We start from the raw sequence: 22,306 nt of genomic DNA on the forward strand, positions 1-22,306 counted from the left end.
CTTTAATTCTATAAACAGACACAATTTCTTGTTCAGTTACAAAGTTCCGCTGTTCAAGTCCCGTTAATTGTTGTGCCGAGAATACCGACTAACTTGTCAATTGAAATTTTTTCGTTTTCACTAACCTCTCTGTCACATTCTTCATGTCTTTATCTATTTTTTGCAGCAATTCCACTTTTTGTTTGATGGACATCGAAACATACTTTCGTTTTGTACGATCCTTTGGGAGCTCCAGAAACGGAAATTCTATTTGACATAATCGAAAGTTCAAGTTTACTTTTATAAAATTGCTTTTACAGTCTGCAAAAAATAATAAACCGGATCCAATTCGAAGATTAAGGAACAAGACGATCATCAACATTAACTGAAATAGATAATTTTAGATTATACCGTCCGTTATACATAAAACGCGCACGCGAAAACGTATTCTGTGCTTGCGCAAACACATATGCGCAGTGGTAAAAGGTCTTACGCGCACGTGTAAACGCCTATGCACATGTGTCAACGCGGCGCATGCGCAGAAAGTTTTTAGCTTTGAGGTCCTGATTATGGGTGTCCGAATTAACGACTTTTGACTGTATATTCTAAATTTCTAAAACAATTTAAAATTTTAACAGTTGATATATATCTAATACAGTTTCAAAGATTAATAAGTCCAAAATTTTTATTCTGTATAGAAGACCTAAAATCCAGCTTGGCCAAATTGGTGATTGAAAAAAATACTAAAGTAATAATAAATAGAAAGTAAGAATGAGTAAAATACCATCATAGGCTATGAAGTGTTGGAAGTAATATTGATTGTATCAACTGACAATGAAACATTCCTTATTATATATATCATCTTTACTGTTATGCTCCTGTTTATATATAAAGTAAACAACACGGCATAATGGATATGCCCTTAGCAACAATGACTTATTTCAGAAACATCAGCATAACCTTTTACATACTTTGAGCATCATCCTTGAGGGGCATGTAATCCAAAATGAAATTTATTGAATTAATGAAACTTAAATTGTTTGAATTGCCCCCACTCCTAATGAATTTTAACATTTTATTTAATTTGAATTGAGTTAACCAGCAGTGGACAATTGCAGAACTTTGTATGAAGAACCAACCAATGTTTAATCAGTTACTTATTTGCACATTATTTGTTTTATTGTTAATATAGGGTATATTACTAAATTTAGCCACACGATAGCATGGTACATTAACCACTTCATTTTCCCCAAGACAGACTTGTCCATTTGGAAAGTGTCATCAGCAGCTTTGAAAGATTTTAATTATTTAAATAATCTCAAAAGACCAATGACCATCTTAAATACCCAAATAATTGTCTAAAAGGTGTGTATATATATATATGTATGTGATATTTTGGCAGTCGAGCACATGAGTGACGAAGCTTGCCATCAGAGCACGGCCATTGTTTGTCTAAGTGGAGTACAGCAGAAATGATGAAACAGAAGGATTTCACTCTCAATTTTCACCACATTTTTACTTTAGATGAAATTCTCCAAATTACATAAGCAATCTGATATAAAATGGCACAACTTCGTTATTTATAGAAGCAGTTACATAACAGGCTCGAATGTTCTTGAAAATACTGGTCTAAGGGGAAGATCCTGAAATTGCAGAAAGTTAATTGGAGGTTGCTTGTTCGCGTAGCAAAGCCATCGTATTTTTTACGTTACATCTTCCCACCCACCCCCCTCAAAATAAGAGGCCGGATGAACAAAGCATTAGTAGATTAGTGAGGCAAGAAGTATGAGGAAAGATATGAAGAAACATCCAGGACATAGCTTACAGGCTTTAACTATGTCCTATCATAAATCATGATCTTTCTCATATGAAGTTTTTGAATTATACAATTTTACAATGGTTTATAAATAAACATATAACTAAATTTAGAACTATAAGACAATAATATATGGAAGAAGAAGAATAAATAAATTAATAAAGCATAAAAGTCCTCAAAATGTGCATTGAAAAGTGAAATTTTTGTTTTAAAGTCCTTTTCATAAAAATAGTGGAATGAAAATATTGGTTGAAGTCTCTTGATGCTAATAAGGGAAAAATCAAGTCTATATTTATTGCCCAATCAATAAGAAATATGATTTATTGCCCAAGTCAATAATAATCATATTTCCACCTGAACATGGGCAACTTAAAGCTTGAATATGTTTACAATTTATTTCATATTTTGTACGAATTTAACGAATTTTTATTTAACAAACACTGCGACTGGAAAGCAAGTGGCAACTGTTCGAAATAAAGATTTTTTATCTCCAGTGGGCCAGACTATTCCATTTGGCAATTTTATCTTTCAGTTTTCATCTACAAATTTGGCTATTGAAAGCAATGCCTTGCAACCGTCTCTAATAGAATACTTATTATCTCCATGCACTAGCATGTGTCCACTCAATGACGCATAAAGTATTAGGTTGTCCGGAAAATAATGCAGGTTTTTAACCTATATCTTTAATCATATTAAGTATCATTACTCAAAAAAAAATTTATTAATCAAAATAAGCACCAGCCAAATCAATGCATTTTTGCCAGCAAGATATAAGTTTATTTAGGCCGGTAGAATAAAATTCTGGAGTTCCAAATGCGATAAAGGTATCAAATGCGTGTCTGACCTCATCTTGGCTTCTGAAGCATTTCTTCTGCAGAATGTTATCCAGATGTTTGAAAAAGTGGTAATCGGTCAGCAAGAAGTCAGGTGAATATGAGGGAAGAGGAAGAGTCTCATATCCCAATTCATTCAATTTCTGTACGGTCAGTAACACGACGTGTGGCCGAGCATAGTCATGGAGAATAATTGCCTGCTTTCTATTGACCAATGCCGAGCACATGCATTGCAATTTTTGGTGCAGTTCGTTGATTTGCTGACAATACTTATCTACTGTAATCATTTCACTCAGATTTAGGAAGCTGTGGTGGATGAGACCGGCCGCAGAGCACCAAAAAGTCACCATAATTTTCTTTTAGTGCAAATTTGGCTTTGGAAAGTGTTTTGGTGTCTGACTGCGGTCCAAACACTGAGCCGAATGTTGCCAGTTGTTGGAGAGAATCCACTTTTCATTGCACATAACAATTTGATCAAGAAAAGGATCATTTTTGTTGCAGAGAAGATGAGAAGACAACACTTCAAAACCGATTTTTTTTATTTTCGCTCAATTCGTGAAGCACCCACTTATTGAGCTTCTTTGACTTTCCTATACGATTCAAGTGATCAGAAATCATTGTTTTGCTTACGCCAAGCTCCTCTGCAAGCTCTTGAACAGTTGTGCACGGGTTTGTTTCAACTTAGGTCTTCAAATCATCGTCATGAACAGCTGCAGAGTGACCACAACGCTCTTGATCTTCCAGGTCAAATTCTCCACGATGAAACTTTTGGTACCATCATTGAAATGTAGATTCATTAACACTTTTCTCGCCCCATACTTCATTGACATTTCGAGCCGTTTGTGCTGCACTGTGGCCTAGCTTGTACTCATAAAAGCAAATTTGCAGAAAATCCCATTTTGACATCTAAACAAAAACACCTAGTAAATATTTTTTAATAATTTTGGAATAAAATGATTATTATAGAAATATAGAACGAAAATAGAGCTTCAAAATGATATATAAACCAATGTAATTCAAAATATTTTTTGTATCTAAAAAAGTACAGGAAAGATAAACAATTGCAAAAACCTGTATTATTTTCCGGACAACCCAATATTTAACTCAAATTTATTATTTCTGTGACTGAGTAGCAAACCAAGAAACTTAAATTCTTAATAACCGCAGTTCTTAAGAATACTTTTTCTACTTTTTGATTGAATTTAAATTATGAGATGTCCAATTAAAAATATTGAATATTTTTATGAAATGATACTAACTGGACTCATTAAAATTACTATATACTTTTTCTTTTTTATGATACCTTTTTTACATGGCTCGTTTTTAAAGCAATTATGAATATAAAAATATATACAGCAACCAATACTGTATTGGGAATTCTAAATATATGCTGTTTTTAAATATTTTGTGATTTTGCTCTTCAATGTTATGTGGCATAAGGGTTGAAGAGAGTAATGCTTAATAATAAAACTAAAATGGCCAAAAAATTTATTAGCAGGAGTGAGCCTAAGAACAGAAAACATTAACAAAGACTCTAGAGTGACATTAAAATATGAATCCTTTCTTTCTTCTTAATATGAATTTGTATTTATTTATTGTGGCTGAAACTGAATCCTTTTAGCATATACATACTTGCCAACCTATGACACTCAAAAATCAGGAGATTTTTTTTAAGAAATCAGGAGATTTTTCACAAAATGATAAAAATATAGTTTTTAATAATGAATTAACTTTAAATAGTTACTAATTCTAAAATGCAAAAATACCTTACACATAAAAAACATTTTTATTACTTGCATCATTAAAAAAACAAAAAAAAAGACACTTTAATCAGTTTTCGTACAAATCTTATGAACAGTGACAGATTTTGCTTTCATATTCAGAATGTTATGAACAGTGGCAGATTCGTGCTTAGCTAAACTTACAATAATCGGAAAATTTTTCGTGTGTTGAGCAATTTTTTTTTTTTATTTTGAGAGAAATTTGTATCAGCTTTACGCTTATATTTTGAGAACTGTCAGTTGAATTGCTGAATGGTGAAGAAATTATTTTTCTCAAACCTATTTTTAACAATGGAAATAGTAACTACACCTCCATTTACTTTAGATATTTTATAACTTTCAATAGAGCCTTTTATCTTAACTCTCGAAGCATTTACTTCTTCTTTAAAAAATGCAAGAAGGTTCCACTGATCGAGGATTCTAGATAAGCATTTCTTTAAAAACAGCCAGCGATTACACACATATTTCAAAATTTTTCTCATTTCAGTATTATGCAGCTGTTGGAACTATTTCAATTTTTTCTTCCTTTTAGAACTCCTTTCAAGATAATAATAAATATCAACACTGTGTTCATCCACAATTATTGGAAAAGAAGCTGCCCCTTTTTCAGCTGCTAAATTTAAGAAGCGACACAGGTGCACCTCATAATCTGCAAATCTGAATTTTCCTTTCTTAAGATGCCTGCAACACCAGTCTTCAAGCCTACCATGACTGGTGTATTATCAGCACCAAGTGCTAAGCAATTATCCAGAGGGACTGCATTTTCTTTTAAAATTTTAATAATTAGCTGTGCTATATTAAAGCATGTTGAATGCCCTTCTAGAGTGGGGACAGAAAGTACGCACTCAATTTCTGAAGACTCTGGATTAAAAAAAGAAACAATTGGATACAGTTTTGAATCAGTATTATTGCTTCCATCCGTAGATACGCAGAACAGAGCTGTTTTAATGCAATCAATAACTGAAGATTTATTTTTCAAACCCATTTCTTTAACAATTGTACCTGTTGCAATTGAGTATTTCTTAGCGATTTCACGGTTGGGAAACATTTATCTAAATACAGCTGCATGCATATTTTCTAAATAAAGCTAAATAAAACTGTGATCCTATGCATTCAATGGCAGGTTGTGCTCCAGTAAAAAGGCAGAGAACAGACATTCTGCATTAATAACTTTTTGGTCCTTTGTTTCCGAAGAAAATTTAATTTTTAGTTTTTTTCAAAACAACTCGCGTTGTCCTTGTGTTTTTGTGTACAAAGGATTGAGAACATCCGCCCTTCCACCATGTGAAATCACAATGACAAACGGTACACATCACAAATTTATTACATTTCCTTGAGGAAATAATGGAAGGAAAGTCAAATGTGTACTATTTTTGAAACGTACAGCAGTATTTCACCTTTCTCGCAGACATAACAAAAGACGATAATTTCTAAAAATATTTCCCGAAGGCATGCTTACTCACACAACTCGGAACAAGATGAATGAAATAATTAAAGAACATCCAAATAACAGCCTTGAGCTTGCTTTGTGCTCATTGGCTAATATATGTCAGATGACACGCATTGGAGCTCGATGCCCATTGGAGAATGATGTTTCTGAATATGTATGCTCTCACTCACAAAGCAGAAATTCTCATCTGATTCACAAGGTTTTGTTTTAGATATAATCTAGAGAAAATTCATTTGCTTTCAGACATCCAAAATCACTTTTTTTTTTTTTTTTTTTCATATAACGAAGTATTAAGCCAAGTTTCATAAAAATCGTGATAAATTTTAAGAATAAGAAAAAGTCGGGAGAAATATACTGTAAATCGAGTTGGCGAGAGAGAGATCGAAAATCGGAAGTCTCACGCTTAAATCGGGAGAGTTGGCAACTCTGCATATATTTCATAAGGTAAAAAATTTCTACAAAAACTTTAATAAAAATACAAGAAATCACTAAAATGTTCATTATACTACTCATCTAGATACTCTAGACTAGCAGTTCTCAACCTTTTAACCAATGTGTACCATCTGAATAAAAATGAAAAAAACTTTAGTACCACCACTACATTTTACAATGATTATTTTTCAGTAGAAATATTTTTAAAATATATATTTTGCTATTTGCACAACCTTTTAGCTATTTGTATTAAAGATGCACACAAAAAATATTAGATAAAAAAATGGTTACCATTTAATTATCTTTAAAAGTTTAATTTCAGTTAAAATACTTTAATACAAAAATTTAGTGCAAAATTTGGGCCTGTTTACAAGAGAGAAATTTCTTTATGGCTGCTCTTATTTCACTTAGTTTTAACCATAAATTAGGATCCACTTTTAATTTTGTTCTGTATTTATTTTTTAAATACGACATGAAAGATAACCCTTGTTCACACAAATAGGTTGTGCAAAAAGGATATAAAATTTAATAGCTTTATTTGAAATGCTTTTTTTTTTTTTTTTTTTTTTTTTTTTTTGGTTGAGCCGAAAGTTTGCAAGGGTGTTATTTTTGAAATTTTTAGCTCAATCTTAGTTTAATTAGAAATCACTGTTCAATCACACGAAAATTTCTTCACGAGATGAAATTTCAGGCATATTTGAACAAAATGGATTTCTAATCCAATTTTCTTTTTCATTATCCTTGGGAAAGTATACGTTGAAATTATTTATCAATGAAAAATAATGATTTTTAATGTGGGATGCTAATTCTTCTTTTTCTTTCAAATTATTTTCTGTCAGAAAACTTAAAAAAGGTGAAAAGCTTAAAATATTATTATCCAATTCTTTGACTTGAGTTGTTTAAACTTGAGTTTTTTCTTAAACTTGAGTTGTTTTATATATATATATAATTGCATTCATTATCTAATGGTAAACAAATTAACAATTTATCCCTGTAATCCTAAATTTATTTCATTTTATGTTCCATAAATATGAGCTAAATATGATAAATGCACTAACCATAACTCCCTGAATAAACATTTTTGCAACTGGAATATTTAATCACAGAGGAAAATTTGAATTTCTGATCGACGTTCAAAAAGACAATTTAAAATTTTGCCTTTGATAACCACAATACTTCAGAATGTAACGAAAGCGTTTCATGTTCACTACCCATCTCTTGGCATAAAATCATAAATGTTCTTGAAGCTTGGCTTTTAATAAAATGAACAATTTTCACAATTTAATTCAAAACGATTTTCAGATTTCCAGGGATTGTTTTGGTTACCAAAGCTTCATGATGAATGGGGCAGTGAATAAATTTGTTGAGAAATAACACTGGAATGTTTTCTTGTTAAAGGCCCAGGCTACGTCACTGTATACAGCAATGAACTTATTCTAAGGAGTATCATTCTCAGACAAAAAAATTGTCAATTAGTTTGAAAATTTAATTTGCAGTTTCTCTATCATGAAGAGATCACAAAATATTCTTTGGCAATTTGTTTATCTTCTTCGAAAGATATGTAAACTAATAATTGAACAAAGTTCATTATATTAGTGTTTTCATCCAAATGAAATGCGAAATACTGTGTTTATTTTTTGAATAAGTGTCTCTTTTATGGAATTTGCCATTTCATGAATTTGTCGACTTACTGTATCATTTGATAACAGAATATTCTTAAGTTCATCAGCCACTTTTTCATTGAATAATGATTAAATGATATCTTTAGCTGCTGGTAATGCAAGGTTTCCTTCTATAGTATGAGCCTGCCCAGTCTTGGCAATTCTTGGGCTTTCTAGGTAACTAGCTTCCAAAGCTTTTTCACTTGAAGTAACAAAACCTTTCATTAATTGTTTACTATTTTTGAACTCTGCTGATTTATCCTTTAAATTGGCATGCTTAGATTCAAGATGTCTTTTAAGAAACAATGGTTTCATATTTTGATATTTGATATTTGATTAAAAATGTTCTCAAGGTTAAAAATATATATTGCAAATATATGCTTTTATTTATTTATTATTTTGGTAGTTTCTAACTATCCACAACCCTCTAAAAAATATTCATGAGGCAACGAACTTTCGCCAAAATGTATTTATGCAACACCCCAGGTAAATCAGCCATAAAAAAATGTCTCTCTTGTAAACAGGCCCAAATTTTGCACTAAATTTTAGTATTAAAGTATTTTAACTGAAATTAAACTTTTAAAGATAATTAAATGGTAACCAATTTTTTATCTAATATTTTTTTGTGTGCATCTTTAATACAAATAGCTAAAAGGTTGTGCAAATAGCAAAATATATATTTTAAAAATATTTCTACTGTAAAATGACAGTTAACTGCAAACAACACATTGAGGTTGAGGGTCCACATTTCGCATCCATTCCAAGAAAACGCAAATGATAAAATAACTTCATTAAACTTTCTATAAACATTTTTTCTTTTCAATATTTTAGTACATTGTCCTGGATCCATCACCTGTGAATGACCACTTTTCCGCTTTGTCTATCCTAGCCATTTTTCCATTTTTAAAATCTAGATTTGACCTTTTTTTTTTTTTTTTTTTTTTTCTACAAGTATTTAAATGTATATATATATTGCTGGTTCTCTAAAAACAAATGATGATATTCTCAAATCGTGTAGAAGAATAAGGAATGCAAAGCAACAAGAAGACAAAATACCTGCTTTTGCTTCTAATTGAAAACAGAGCAACGGAGCCTGGAAATGGTGGCGACAAACAGTAGACATTCTAATAAATCAATCAACTCTAAAAGAATTAATGAGATACTATTATCTTTTTATAAGATACCTCTATATTTTTGTACTATTAATATTTTTTTTAATTTCCTATTAAATACAACATCCGTTTCTACTACTCCTTTTAAAAACATTTATGACAAATTTTGTTATATTTATGACTAAAATAATGTGAAAATATTTTTCTAAAGTCCTTGAACAAAGCTCAGTTCACATAAATTTACGAGTGTTGGAGAAAAAACTTTACCGGGATGTTGGAGTATTTAATTTTTGAATTTAACAATTAAAAATACTTTGTTCCTTTGCACACCACCTATTTTTCTCTTTTTCTCTTGCGAACCACCGGTTGAGAACTGCTGCTCTGGACAACTTATGATAGTCATAGTTAAGGATACAAAAATATGTTTTCAGGTACTTCATTCACATTAGAATATGCACAATAGGGTATGATAACATTTAATAACATTACAAAAAAAAAAATTAGAGAACAGAATTAAAAAATAAAATTTATTTTTATTCTACAGCATTTATACTATTAAACTGATATGCAAATTAAAAAGAAATTAAAATTTGGATGCCAAATAATATATCCACAAAATTAAAATATAAAAAATAGATCCATACAGGTACACACAAACACAGAATCATTAAAAAAAATTACCATGCTGCAATAATGGGAAACAAAGGTGTTAGAGTGAATTGTGTGATGGCAAACCATATACATGCTAAGAATATACCCAAGCAAGCACCACATAACACTTGGGTCCATGTATGGTATTGGAGGTAAATTCTAAAAATAAAATATTTATGAATAAATACATACATGGTAGAAAATACGTGCTGTGCAAAAACATTAACAGCTTATTTAAGATCATTTAAGTAGAAAAATTTCATAGAAAATAAAATTTTTAAAATATTGATTTAAGTTATGCATTAAAATTTAATTACTTGAAATTAGCTTCGAATTATACAGAAGAAAAAATTAATATAAAAATTTGCTAGTCAACTATTCCATAAGTGAATGTATGATTTATGACAATTTTTTTCCCCATATTCTCTGCAGACTAGTAATGCCATTAGGACAATGCACAAAAATTTAAATATGAGATACTTAATGTGTACAATATTTAACTTAGCTTAGTAAATACATATTGAAAGAATCTTAATGTGATGAATTTGCATAATTTATATATAAATAGGTATATGTAATATTACTTGCTGAACAAAACTAAAGAATGTAGACATCAAGAACTTTGCTAGCCATGACATGCAACATGCTTTACCTTACATTTCAACAGATATTGCTATGCTAATATTATGTATACAATCCTGAATAACAGTAAGCTATTATGTAATGTTTTCATCCCTGCAGAAAAACTTCAAGATTTTAAAATTAGATTTTTAAATTATATACTGAAAACCAAAAATTGTACAAGGACTATGGAAGCAATTAATGATATACAGTGTAAAAGAAAAATTATAGAGTTAAATTTATAAAAATTAAAGTACTTCTGTAAACAATGATAATAAAAATGGTATTATATAAAGTAAAGATATTTCAAATAGGGAGGAAAAAGATTATTAAAATTCATTCAACTTAAAAATGTTCTCAAGGTTAAAAATATATATTGCAAATATATGCTTTTATTTATTTATTATTTTGGTAGTTTAACTATCCACAACCCTCTAAAAAATATTCATGAGGCAACGAACTTTCGCCAAAATGTATTTATGCAACACCCCAGGTAAATTTCTTGAAAAAGTTAAGTGTTTTATTACAGTTTCTTGCCTATTTAATTTTTATTGATTCATGTGGAAATGGAATTCTTAATGTGCCGCCATTTTCAGAATGGCTGATACCTTTCATACATTAGCTTGCTCAATTTAGTAAAACTGCAGTCTTTTTTAATACACACATAATAACGACTAAGATATGATTTCTTTTCAACATTATTTATCACTGGGAAAAGGAATACATGGCTAAAATGTAAATATTGGCAATACAGTTTTTTCTTTATTTTCTAATAAAATTTCTTATTTAAAAAAAATGCTTTTGTTTATTACTATTTATGAGCAAAAGAGTACCTAAGAGCAATAAAGACAGCCTAATATGTTTTTCCAATGCGTTGTCACTCTTTCAGAAGGATGTGAATAATCAGAAAGTACCTAAAATTTGCCCTCAAAAAAAATATACTATACATATTGTGAAATTGTTAATCTTTCACGATTAAAAACATATTAGACATGAGAAGAAGTAAAAGTAAGACATGCAAAAAATTAGACATGAATCTTTATATACTGTTAATGGTGAAGAAAATATTATCAACATAATTTTATTTATAAGATACTTAAAAAAAATTAAAACTTCTTACCTACTATATGAAACAATAGCAGCAACACAAATAATAAATACAGTTACAATGTATTTCCATGCATTTTCTAGTGGGTATGTACTATTACCATGATGCAATCTAAAAAAATTGAAACATTATTATATTAAAGGAAAATCATATTAAGGTACTTTACATTCTGGTAATGCCAGATTAGGCAAAAGTTAAATCTTAAATATTTATAATATTAACAATTATTTAAGAGTTACTGCTGAATATTAACAGAATAACCCTTAAATTTTGGAGTGTTTTCTCCACAAAAGAAAATTAAAACATTAAACTTACCTTATTAACAAAAAAAATGCCATGTAAGTAGCAAAAAACCACATAAACTGTGCATGATTCGATGGCATACCATATTCAGAATACAATATTTCTCGACCTAAAACAAATTTATATCTTAAACTAATAGTTACATTTCATAATGTTTAAACTATTTTCTTACATCCAAAAATAAAACATTACATTTCCCAAAGTGTTATAATTGCTTAATAATAAAATCACAACAAAAAGCTTCAATCAAAATCTATGTTTCATTATTAGATATAATCTGTAATAATCCATTAAAGTCATTTTAATTGAACAAATTAAAATTTTTGATATATAGAAAAAGTTGACAGTCACCAACTTACCACGACAAGGACGTAATTCTTTAATTAGATGCTTTAGTATCCAATTAATTGCTTCATTCAGAGCAGTTCCACATAAAAATGTTATCTAAAATAAAATATGTTAATATGAAATCAATTATACCCTTACAGATAAATCCCAGTTTTTATGCATTTACATTTTTGTTACTTCAGCTAAAACATCCGACAATTAGATATTCAGTGAGCAGCAAAATGCTATTACTAAAGAATACTATACTCTTTTGTTTCATAATTAATTTTTAACTTGTATTTTAGAAGCTATTTATAACTAACCATATTATAATTAACTTATAATGATTTATAAATTGAAGGTACTCGTGGGTTATCGCAACAACCTTTGTAGAAATTACCAAAGCATCAGAATACACCAAACTCAGGTAACCACATGCATAACAATTATTCAAGCAAACATGCATATGACAAATATTCAGTTTCCAATGTAACCATTTTCATACATGTTCTTTTTGTTTATTTTCAATTCCAATGGCTTTTATAGAAAAATTTTGATTACTTTTTATCTCAAACACAATTTTAAAATTTGCACTTGTAAGATTTTCCTAAGAAAGAGGTAAAATTTCTGCAGGAATACATTATTTTGCCACAAAATTGCTAAAGCAACAGTGCTTTGAATTTTTTCTCAAAGGCATCACTACAAAGTTTCTACCACAACAAAAACCCATTTGTAACTAGGTTTACCAACTGTCTTTTGGAACAAATATATAGTTAAATTGCAGAATATGTATGTATCTTATATGTAAATTTTTACAATAAAATTATTATCTTTTCTCATAAAATTTGCCAAACTGTGTCAAGGTGGTTGCGATAATATAAAAGTACCAAACTGAATTATTACACTGCTATTAATATACATAAATATTATATGCATCTTTCTGCAGGCAATAACTATCCAAAAAGGGAAAGCAGATTTGGAAATGATTCTAAATTTTCATCACTACAATTTGAAGCAATCATTGTCAAAGGTGATAGGTAACTGAAAAAAACATGCAATGGTACGTTATAGGGGACTAGCGTGAGCCCTTTGTTAAATTAGTCTCTAATCTGCAAGCTTTTGTACTTCTTGTTTGTTAAATTATACACATATTGTGTATCATAACTTGCAAGAAAGGGCTTACATACCTGATATCTCAATTTCTTTCAAAAACATATACACGCATTTGCTAAACAACTCGAAGCACCATGAAGGAAGTGGTTGTTTTTGATGAAATTGAACATGTGTATAGCTCATATACAAATAATAAAATAATTAAAAAATCAAAGTCATAGTACTTGTTCCCGGCTCACAATCACCCAATGAGTGTTCAAATTAGTAGTTGGTCGAACCACCCCTAGTGACAATGCATTCTTGAATTTGCCGAGGCAAGGAGTGGTAGAGGTTCCTAATGTCATCCTGTGACACATTCTGCCATGAGATATGCGAGCGATATGTGGCCTGGCATTATCTTGTTGGAAAATGGCCCCAGGATGACGTGCCATGAAGGGTAATGCAACTGGCCAAGGATGGTATTCAACATATCGTTGAGCTGTTAAGATGTACGGAGGATGACTAAAGATGACCTGCTGCCATAAAAAATAGCACCCCACACCATCACACCAGGGGTTATGGCTGTATGCCTTTGTAAAATAAAGGGATTGAGACTGCCGGCTCCATCCTCTCCAGACACGAACACGGTGGTCATCTCTTCCAAAAGTGAAGCGGGATTCTTCACCGAACACTATATGATGCCAGTCTGATGGCAGCCATGATGATCGGCTGCGACACCACTCCAGATGACTTCATCGATGTTGTGGAGTCAAAGGCAAATATCTTAAAGGCCTCTGTGAGCATAACCCCACCTCAAACAAGTGCCGTGAGATGGTGAGCGGTACCATGGGAGGTATAGATGTGGCTGTAGTGCATTGCATATTCGACAATGATACCGTTGGAGCGGTTCGGGCCTGGCAAACAATCATCCTATCTTGCCTCGCATTTGTGCTCCTTGGCCTTCCAGAGCCTTCATTTCGTCGGCAATTTCCTTGTAGCAACCGTTGCTGCCAACATTTTTGCACATCAGTGTCTGTATGCTGCAGGCGGCGGCTTATTGCTTGGTATGACTGCCCAGCTTCACGCAACCCTACAATGCGATCACGTTCAAAGTCGTTTAGCTGTTTGCAAGGTCTTTGATATTGTCGTAATTGTATCTTTAGTTGCTTCTTTACGGAATTACAATGGCAGCAAAAAAATAAATAAATTTCCTCCTCTGTTACTGGTTTTATACTTTGCAAATTGTGCACTAGAAATGTGCGCTATGATCGTAATTCCTGTTCATTTGCCTCGAAACTTTGATCATTTGAATGTTTGATTAAGATGTTTTTGCATACCAAATTTCATCACGATTGCAAAAGTCCTTCTTGGTGCTTTGATTTTTTTTTTTCAAAACAGTGTATATACAGTACAAATCCAGACAGCTAATATCTGCAATGAACTAAAATCCAGACCTCTGGACCATCAGCAACCTTTTTCTGTTTATTACAAAAATTTTTGTATACTTTATGCATGCGCATTTGATATTTTATCATGGAGAGTCTTGATTCCTAATTTCACTTCGGCACTAAACAAAATACTTCCATATTGAAGAAACAGGGATTTATTAACATAAATCTGTACGAACAATAATTTAACTCTATAGCCACCTCTTTGCTTGGCCAGAGAATATAAAGTTTGGCATACATTTCAAATTAAACATTCTACATGGAAAAATCGTCAATTTTACACTTACCAAAATAACTTATATATTTGACGAATCGTTTATTATTTTTTGCTTTCTCCATACTATCAACACGACAGCTTGAAAAATGATTCACGCAGCAATATCTAAATATTTTTTTAATACAATGGCGATTATCACACACTTCAGCACACTGCACTGCGAAATATTAAGTGTGTTAAAGAGGAGAAATTTAACATACATTTTTTTCACATGCAAAAAATAGATTTTGTAAATGATATTCATAGGCCCAAATATTACATTTTATGCTGTTTGAATAACTAAACACTGATTTGTTGTTCAGATAAGTATAAAGTATATGTGGAAATTTATTTATTCCGCACTCAGATAAGCATATGAGGGAAACAGACAGAAGTATATTAAATAACCAACATAATTTTGGCTTTACTTCCTCTGCATGTGATAGAAGGAAGAGGAAATTTAGCAACACGTGTTTACTTGCCAATCTCATTATACACTGCCATTAGTGTGTAACAAATACTAGTTAAGCTTTATGATGATAGTTGTAAATTTTTAAGGTTTTCAGAGGTAGCAAACAAAAGATGAAATTTTAATTAAATAAAAGCCAATTACTGGAATTTTGGTTAGAGTAGACTTTAAGGTACCCATGGCATTATGGCGAAGTTGTTATTTCATTTAAGGTAGCCTGAGTAGTTGAATGTTACGGTAACCCTATTGTGACGTAATCGGGAGCATGATTCTGGGAAATTTTGAATTATGGGATGTTTGTAAGAATTTTCGTGGTGTGTGTTGGTTTTATTGTTTAGATGGTAGAATGGCTGAATGTAGTAAGATTAATTTGAAGTTTCTGTGCTATTTGGTACAAAAGGGGAAAAGAGCGTTAATTGACTGGTGTGGTAAATGAAGGTTTACTTAGTAGCCATTATAAGTGTCCTGTATGTTTTATAAGGATATGCGTCTAGTCGAATGTAAAAACTGTTTAGATGGATTTGAATGGGTTTGTAGGAAGAAAGGTTCAGATATGGCAATGCCAATATACGGATTCGAGTTCAGATAATTTTTGGAAGTTTTTGGATGCTGTTAAGGAATTTTGTGTGCCACAGACTAAAGACGAAGAACCTCTAAATAGGGTAAGTGGATATTTGCTTTTTCTAGTGTTTAAATGTATAACATGTTTTTCCTTTTTATGTTATTTTATTGTTTGGTTTAAAATGTAGTTTACTGAGATTATGTATTTTTTATTTGCCTGTACTGTAGAATTGGGTGCTTCTTTGACTTTTTAAGTGAAAATATATCAATGTGTACATGGACAAAGTGAAGGGAGTGCGCAATGCAAGTTTTTGCAATTCTTGGATTTTTTTAAGGAAAAATAGGTTGACGTGTACATGGATAAAGTCAAGGGAGTGTGCAATGCCATTTTTTGTGCAATTCAGGGATTTTGTTTCAAGTGATAATAGGTCAACGAGTACATGGATACCAAGTTTGTGCAATTCTTTGTCTTGTTATTTTGGCTTTGTGTAGCAGTGATTTTTAGCGCAAAAATCACCGTTATGCAAATCAAAATAATAAGTCAAAGAACTGCACAAACTCAGTATCCATGTACCGCCAAAAATCGCCAAGGGGTACCCTAAAATATACTTTTACCAGAATTTCTGAAGAAGTGTGGAGAAGTGGTAACAAATGAAATGATTTAACAGAAGTTTTTCATTATGATGACAATGCCATAATCATCAATTAACTTACAGATAGCAAAATCTGTTACAGTCAAAAGTCGCTAATTCGGACTCGTCGCGACTTCGGCGATTCCGGATTATAGATCATCAGTTTAAATCTGGTAAGATGGCATGCAGAAATTACAAAATTAAAAATATGAAGCTGTAATTTATGAAATAAAGAACAATTATGATCTAAAGGGTATCAAAATTTACAAAAGAAAAAGCTTAATATTTATTTGTTTACTTTATTAAACATTTCTTTCAATGTAAGTTGTTTAAGTTACTTTGTTTCATGTGATAATACTTTCTCTTTAATTCTATTAAACAGACAATTTCTTGTTTAGTTACAAAGTTCCGCTGTTCAAGTCCTATAATTGCTGTGTTGAGAATACTGACTAATTTGTCAATCGAAATTTTTTTGTTTTCAATAACCTCCGTTACTTTCTTCACTATCGGAAGCGAATTATAATGACGAAGAACTTGTTTTAAATCCTATCAAAGACGGAGCATATCGAGATGAAATACTACATTTGGTAAGGAATTATAAGCCAAATAAAATAAAAACATCTGCGCTGAAGATAAGGATAGTGCTGACAGATCAACTTCCAATTCATTACGCGCCTGCCGCGGCATTCCCCCCCGCGGAGCAGCGTGAAATTGATAAACAGATTTCGGATTTCAAAACATACTTTCGCTTTAGATCCTTTAACATATTAACAAATATATATTGGAAATTCTATTTGATATAATCGAAAGTTTAAGCTTACTTTTATAAAATTGCTCTTACAGTCTGCAAAAAATAATAAGCCGGATCCAATTCGAAAATTAAGGAACAACACAATTATCAACATTAACTGAAATAGATAATTAGATAATTTTAGCTTATACGCCCATTATACATAAAACGCGCACGCGAAAACGTATTCTGCACTTGCGCACACTCATATGCGCAGTCGTAAAAGGTCTTACGCACACGCGTAAACGCCTATGCGCATGTGTCAACGCGGCCTATGCGCATGTGTCAACGCGGCCTATGCGCATGTGTCAACGCGGCGCATGCGCAGAAAGTTTTTAGTTTTGAGGTCCGGATTATAGATCATTCCGAATTATGGGTGTCCGAATTAACGACTTTTGACTGTAGTTGTGTGCTATTTTATTTAATTTTACCCCACTGATAATTTAATTCTTAAGAGTTTTTATTTTTAATCTCGTAATTTTATTCTTCTTGCTCATGACATTATAATATATATGGTTCTAAATCCAGACAATATTACTGCCGATAGTGAAGAAAGTGGCAGAGAATTTGTTGAGAACAAAAAAAGTTTCAACTGATAAATTGGTACATATTCTCGACATGGCATTTACAGGACTTTAACTAAGGACCTTTAAACCTGAACAAGAAATTATACCTATCTTTAGAATTAAAGAGAATATATCAGCACGAAAAAAATGAAGCAACATAAATAACTTGCATTGAAAGAAATAAAGGTTTAACAATGCAAACAAATAAATATTGAGCTTTTTTGCAAACTTTGATTCCTTTACTGTCATAAATGCTTCTTTATTCCATAAACAACTATTTCATATTTTTAATTTTATAATTTCTACATGTCATCTTACTAGATTTAAACTGATGACCTAATACCTGGAAAAATCCCAATTTTGATGACTCTAGATTCCAGACTTTGTACTGTATATGAATCTATTTATCTAGAAATAAACAATAAAAAAATTACCTGCTAATATTCTATAATCAAGAAAGAAATGTTGAAAATGTAGTTTTTAATTATCGATGGCAAACATTCCGACATATTCGATTAGCAATGGCAAATTTTCAGAGGAATTTTGTGATATTTCCAAAACAATGCTGCATCACTAAATATACCAAAGGTTAAAGTATATTTAAGGGTGCCCCTTGGATTACTGCCAAGTTGTTGTTTCATTTATGGTAACCTGAGTAGTTTAATTTTATGGAAACCCTATTAAGGCATGATTGGTTACGTGACTGCAATGAATTTGAATGACGGGAAAATATTTGTTGCATGCCAGTTAGGAAGTATGTCGTATATTGTGTACTGTGCATTGTAAAATGGCTGCCGGTGGTATAGTTGGTGTTTGGTGGTATAGAACATTAGAGTGGAAGTTTTTTTGGAAATGGTTTAAACTTTGTTGGATGTAATTCAACGGAATTAGAAATGTCCTCTTTGTACAAAGGAAATGTGTACGGTCGAACATAAAGATTGTTCAGATGGGTTTGTCGGTTCAATCGGAATCAGTTTGTCAGAAAGGTTCAAATGTTCACCACATAAAATATTCCATTAGAAAGGGAACATGGTTTAAGGAAAGTTTTTGGATGCTGTTAAGGAATTTCGTGTGTCATGGACTGAAGACATTGAAATTTCTAAATAAGGTAAGAGGATATTTCCTTTGTGTAGTGCTTAAATGATACAAGATGAATTTCCCTTTATGTTATTTCAGTGCTTGATTTAAAACTTAGTTTATTGAGATTACATATTTTTTGTTTGGCTCTGGTATAGAATTGGGTGCTTTTTTGACTTTTTAAATGAAAATAGATTAATGTGTACAAGGACAAAGTCAAGGCCTAGATTGTGCAATTCTGATTTTTTTTTTTTTTTTTTTTTTTTTTTTTTTAAGTGAAACTAAGTCGATGTGCACATTACCGAGTTTGTGCAATTCTTCAATTTGTTATTTTGGTTATAACAAATCAAAGACGTGTATAAACTCGATGCCCATGTACTACCAAAAACCACCAATTTTTGGCAAGGGGCACCCATAAATATATTTTTATAATACAAAATACAGTAAACTGGCATATTTTCAATTTTCTATTCACATTGATTTAACAGTTAATCTTTTATAGCACAATTTTTTTTTTTTTTTCAATGACGCCACCAGAACCGGGTACTGTTGTAGTATATATGGCTGAAAATTTGCAAGAAACACAGGTAAAATCTGGAATTGCTTGGTCCACACAAGATATTGAATTTAATTTGCCTGATCTACGTCACACAGTGCCTTTTTTACATTAATAGAATATGCACCATCCTGATGATAAAATAATACATTTATGAAAAATCAGTATTTCCATACTTATTAGTAATATAAACCATATATTAACATAAAAACACATTTTTATAATACTGTACATGAAAAAAGCATAATTCATACAGATTTTGTAACATATATAATACAGAGAAATAAAGAAAACTCACGGTGTGCAGATCTCTTCGAAATAATATGAGAGTAACAAATGCAATAACTAGTGCTAGAGGACACAAACTTGTAAGTGCCAAAAATTTTCCAAGCCAATCACCTGAAAAATTAAAAACTTGCTTTAAAAAACACAAAAGCATATACAAATATTAAAATATATGATCCCCACAGAAGAAATCTAGGTAGAAAGAGGGCTAATATTCAATACAGACAAGTTTTATGAGGAAAGGTACTTGAATTTTGACAAGATTTCTTAATTACACATAAAATTCAAAGAAATATTTTTCCAAGGGTTGATTTCTTCAAAAAAACATGGATTTTTTTTTTTTTTTTTTTTTTTTTTTTTTTTTTTTTTTTTAATGCTCGTATTACTAATAGCAATGTGATAATGTCATTTTTATTTTCATGCCAGCATACAGCATGTGAGAATGATTCTGATTTAGAAAGCAATAATGTAGGTCATTTACTATTTTCCTCATGCCGATATTTCATGCTTTTGATGCGAATGATAAAATAAATTTCAGATTCACTCATCTTAACACTGGCTTTCATACCAAGGTTAAAGAACCTCAAAAAGAAAATTTTTTTCAACTTCTAAAAGTAATACAGAGAATTTAATCATGTTCTTTAATAGTTCATTTTTAATATGATCTCCTTGTACCTCTATACACTTTTCACATCATTTAATAAGCAACTTTATGCTCCAGAAAATAGTCGACTCAATTTTTATGGCCCTCGACTCACACAAAGAAAATATATTAATAAAAATTGAAATTTCATTAAAAAACTGAAAACTTGGCACAATTCTCAACTTATATTAAAACAAGTTCAAGGGAGCCCTTTTGTACAAAATGTTTGCTGAGAAGCTTCAGCATGTGAAGACTGAATTCGAAGAATTTGAAATATAATCTGAAGGTTTTTCCTCAAAATATTTCATTACTGCTCTTTTCATGTTATCATTATTAAATCTCTTTTCATAAAGGTCAAATATTAGTTTGGAAAACAGATAATTACCATATTGAACTACCGTATTTGTCAGCATAAAAGATGCACCTCCTTTTTTATACACATTTTTGAAGAATAAAACTTTATTACTGATCATTATAATTCCGCCAAGTTCTTACCATTTTCTCATTTGGAGGTGCCTCTCTGCAGCCCTGTTTCCATGGTCTTTAGCATATGCAATCACACGTAGATTGTATGCTATGCTATAGCAATGCCGACGTAGGTTTTGAGCCATAACTTGTCAACAAATTTACTGAAGAGTAGAAATTTCACACACTTAAAAGTCGTTAAAAAAATTGGTAAGTTTAAACGAACCCACCTGTGATCATCGATGATAGCGCATTGCACATTCACCAAGCTCTATGCAACAGTAATATTCACACACTCCGCAAGGAAACAAGAAAAAACAAAAATCGGTACTTTTCTGTTTTCCGGCACAAAGGATAAAGTTGCCAATAATGGTATAACTGATGCCAAACAGAATATCTTCGCTGGTAGCCTTTTACACTTCATTTTCAAAACAAGTCGCAGCCATTTCTTATCAGATTGTTTCTTTCAATACTGGCATACAATTACATAGAATTTTTACCCAAATAGTTCAGTTTTATGCCCTAGGGCCATTTGCAGTAATTAAGTCGATTGGGATGCAATCACACCACTCACCCAAAGGTGAAAATACAGAAAAGGCAAAGTCAAGGGTCAAATTCATAAATTCTATTAAGAATGCACTAGCGAAGTACAACACTGCGGTTTTACATAATTTCTGAGTAAGCTATTTGTACAAATTAATTCCTGCATTTAAACTTGTATTCCAAATTAAGATTTAACTTGAAATTAATGTAGATAATTATTGAGAGAATTAGATTTTTCATTTTGTGTCACATGATACGAACCAACGAATCAGGATGTTGAACCATGAAAGCATAGTAAATTCTTAAATTAATGTCTTTTTACAAATTTATTGGCTTTTTACAAAATTTTAAACCATATTAAAATGTTTATGGCTTCAAAATAAAAAATTCTTAGAACTAACATTTGTTAACATTTTTTATGTGCATACTGTATGCTGTCACCAACAAAGTCTGTTTGGCGAGATTTGCGTCGGCGAAACGGAAAAGTACCCAAAAATCGCATGATCGAACAGCGGAAATTTCTGGAAATGAATGTAATACAAAACTGAGTATCAAAGCATAAGACGCACCTCATTTTTCAGACCTATTTTCAAAGAAAAAAATGCGTCTCATACGCTGGCAAATATGCTAAATCTGGATTGTAAGAGTAGATAGTAAAACTCCATAAATCCACATTGCTGTTTTTGAATTGCTGAAAAAAGTTGGGGTACACATTTTGCCGAGATTAGAAAATGTTCATGCAGAATGAGCAAAATGGTATAATAATGGCTAAATATATGCAATCTCCTTGACTTTTAATCTCCTGTCACTCAATACTTTGCAAGGTTTTCTGATATCAGTGCATCAAAT

The 22,306-nt window shown here is 31.2% G+C and overlaps 1 protein-coding gene across 2 annotated transcripts in view; it reads right to left on the reverse strand.

Moving 5' to 3' along the window:
• Positions 1–22,306, reverse strand: part of LOC118196396 (dolichyldiphosphatase 1-like) — a 30,580-nt gene that overhangs the window by 2,621 nt on the left and 5,653 nt on the right. Inside the window, exons 2-6 of one of the 2 annotated variants that reach the window (XM_035367845.2) lie at positions 19,820–19,920; positions 12,107–12,191; positions 11,760–11,856; positions 11,457–11,555; positions 9,746–9,874 (exon numbers count right to left, since the gene is read on the reverse strand). In XM_035367845.2, coding sequence (XP_035223736.1) covers positions 9,746–9,874; positions 11,457–11,555; positions 11,760–11,856; positions 12,107–12,191; positions 19,820–19,920 — 511 coding nt within the window. The remainder of the gene's footprint in view (positions 1–9,745; positions 9,875–11,456; positions 11,556–11,759; positions 11,857–12,106; positions 12,192–19,819; positions 19,921–22,306) is intronic. The other variant, XM_035367846.2, reaches the window with a different exon arrangement.

Source organism: Stegodyphus dumicola, chromosome 12 (genome assembly GCF_044657685.1).
Source record: "Stegodyphus dumicola isolate Sdum_Otavi_A_Nest chromosome 12, ASM4465768v1".
In the NCBI taxonomy this organism is placed as follows: Eukaryota; Metazoa; Arthropoda; class Arachnida; order Araneae; family Eresidae; genus Stegodyphus; species Stegodyphus dumicola.